This window comes from Piliocolobus tephrosceles, chromosome 2 (genome assembly GCF_002776525.5).
Source record: "Piliocolobus tephrosceles isolate RC106 chromosome 2, ASM277652v3, whole genome shotgun sequence".
Lineage (NCBI taxonomy): Eukaryota > Metazoa > Chordata > Mammalia > Primates > Cercopithecidae > Piliocolobus > Piliocolobus tephrosceles.
Window position 1 is genome coordinate 63,381,676 of NC_045435.1, and position 2,925 is coordinate 63,384,600.

General features: G+C 36.3%; 1 protein-coding gene across 1 annotated transcript in view; it reads right to left on the bottom strand.

Moving 5' to 3' along the window:
- Nucleotides 1–2,503: 2,503 nt before the first annotated feature.
- The window catches only part of GXYLT2 (glucoside xylosyltransferase 2), a 91,406-nt gene continuing 90,984 nt past the window's right edge, over nt 2,504–2,925 (bottom strand). Inside the window, exon 5 of the mRNA XM_026447618.1 lies at nt 2,504–2,686. Within this exon, the coding sequence (XP_026303403.1) occupies nt 2,504–2,686 (183 nt within the window). The remainder of the gene's footprint in view (nt 2,687–2,925) is intronic.

Below are 2,925 nucleotides of genomic sequence, written 5' to 3' on the forward strand. Positions count from 1 at the left end.
CATAGTCAGACCAGTACCGGTAGTTGAGAGTTGTGGGTAAATTGGCTCTCATAAAAAAGAAAGACGTTGTATTTCAAGTCTTTACAACAGATGTTTTTGTGGGACTTACCAAACGAGGGAAGGAACCTCTTTCAGTTTGTGAGCCATCAACAAATCTGAGTGCCATTTGTGTGCTTCACTGGCCATTTTGAACAAGTAGAAAGGAAACTGGGATGGAAGTTAGGAAACTATGTTCCATTCTGGCTCTTTCACTAAAACCAATTTATGGGTATATAAGATGCATTTTCCCCTATGTAAAATCAATTCAGAAATTGCTCCATATCATACGTATCCATACCACAAATGGAAGGCCTAGTACTAAACTTACAAAATAATGATGTCACCTCTAGTGGTGAAATAAGGAAACAAAATATAACAGCAAAAATAAGAGTTTCCCATCATAATGGTAGTTTCCTTAACGAAAATAACCACAGAGCAACTGATCAGAAGGAAAGTATTACCCTAAAATTTTAGATTTAAATTTGTTGCTACTATAATAATACTGCATACCAAAACTGATTGACATCTAAACATTTCTGTGTAGTGCTGAGATTTTCATATCTATTTTTTTTCAGGGTAAGACTGACTTTTTTTTGCTAATATTGCGCCCATGATATCTTACTGGATTCTAATATATATAAGGATATCATATTTACATTAACAAGATAATATTTTTCATTTTATACTTTCAGATCATTGTCTCTATATAACAAAAGGTATTTAATATTTTAATTTTCAAAAATGTCTCTGTAAATAAGATGCATCTTACACAGACTGTATGTCTTACAGAACAGCAATTATATTCAATATGTTTACTTCTTATGTTACAATTTCCTTGTTTACCTTATAGAGATGATTCAGGACCCTACTAAATCCACTAGGCTGTTGCAAATATCAAGATCATTTACTCAATAGTCATTTGAGAAAAATAAAGCATTATGCAAAACATTGCTATGCTGATACCAACTATATGAGCAACTAGGGATTAAGCCAGATCCCCTTGGGGAATAGAATATTCAACTTCCTCCCTGCAGTGAGGTGATAAAACCTGTATGGACCAGCTGGGTAACCCTAGGGGGAAAGAAATTCTTTAAAGAGACCTTTCTAAGGCTGGTAGGAAGTTGAATTTTCTTACCAATAGAAGCAGCTGAACTATTTGCTTTTTACACATTAAATTTGAAGTTGGTGTCTGATTTCCACCCATTGCTCGAGAGTTTAAAAAAGAGAGATGACCATCTACTGATGATTAACAGATCAAATGTTTTTGTCTGTGGTAAACACAAAAATTCCTGAATTTCCTCTCAGAAGCTATTGTTGCATAGAAATGTGTTATGATTGAGTCCTCCACAAATCGAAACAATTTTTTTCTTTAGAAATACTCCCAGATTGGCTAGGTGCGGTAGCTCACACCTGTAATCCCAGCACTTTGGGAGGCTGAGGCAGGCGGATCACTTGAGGTCAGGAGATAGAGACCAGCCTGGCCAACATGGTAAAACCGTGTCTTTATTAAAAATACAAAAATTAGCTGGATGTGGTGGCGCATGCCTGTAATCCCAGCTACTAGGGAGGCTGAGGCATGAGAATCGCTTGAACCCGGGAGGTGGAGGTTGCAGTGAGCTGAGATCGTGCCACCGCACTCCAGCCTGGGCGATAGAGTGAGATTCCGTCTCAAAAAAAAAAAAAAAGAAAGAAAAGAAAGAAAGAAAAAGAAATACTCCCCAGATATATCCTTCATCCTTTAACACTGCCCAAGTAGGTGAAATCTGAATCCTTCTCTCAGATGTATTTTAAATAAAATTCTGTACACATAATCATCTCGTCTAATATTTTAGTCTCCCACATAAAAATCTCAGCAAAAAGGCCAGTTTTTACTGAGATTACCTGCTTTAGATGTGTGTTAGAGTGGAAAATGCAAAAGTGGAGGAAAAAAGGCTGTAAGGAACTGCATTAAAATGGAAACAATCTTTTCCACTGGTCAGTAGGATTATGGCTAATGTAATCTCGATTTTGAGCCCTTGATTCATATGCTCTACAAGTGTATCTGTCTGTTTCACAAGTGTGTATTACTTTTATAACACGGGTGTGGGGGAGTCAGTTGCATAGAAAGAGTCTCAGGAATGCTAGATCAATATAACACCTCAGGTGCCACTGAAATGGTCTCAGACATTTAGGAATTGGAAGGCTCACAAAAGCTATTTTCACAGCTAGTTCAACCTGCTTAAACAATGTTAAATGCATAATAGTCTTTTTTTTTTTCTTAGAGATAAATAGCATTTTAGAAAAAAAATAAGGAAAAGCATATTCTCTTTTAGGGGCAACTGATTTGGCAAAATTTAACGAGGTTTTAAAAACTCAACAGTCATGGAGCACCATTAAATATTCACACAAAAAGACCCAGGCAGCTTAGAGATTAATATTTCCTTGGTCACAAGACACCTAATTGACTTGCAACAAGACAAAATATTCAGTGCATCTGGTTGGGGCCAACATGGATGATGACGTGTTTCTCATAAGCCCTTTTCATTGTTTTCTCAATTTGCTTCAGAAAAACTTGCGGGATCCGTCCACATAAAGTGTGCACAGTCTCCAAAAACTTCAGCTGAAGGGGGTAATACATGGATTGAAAGAGATTGTCTTGAAAGGGAAACTGAAAGAATGACAAAAAAAAAAAAAAAGTTTATTTTAGTAACGGAAATGCCATTTTAAATGCAGATCATTTTTATTAAGAAATGACACAGGAATTACGATAAGCACACAGGCACAGGTTTGGACAAGTGAAAAGACCTTTGAGGATCTAAGTTAACATCCTGTCTCGGCTGTGCAACCCCAGGCAATCATTTAAACTCTCTGAACCTCAGTTTCTTTTTTTTTTTTTTTTTTTTTTTT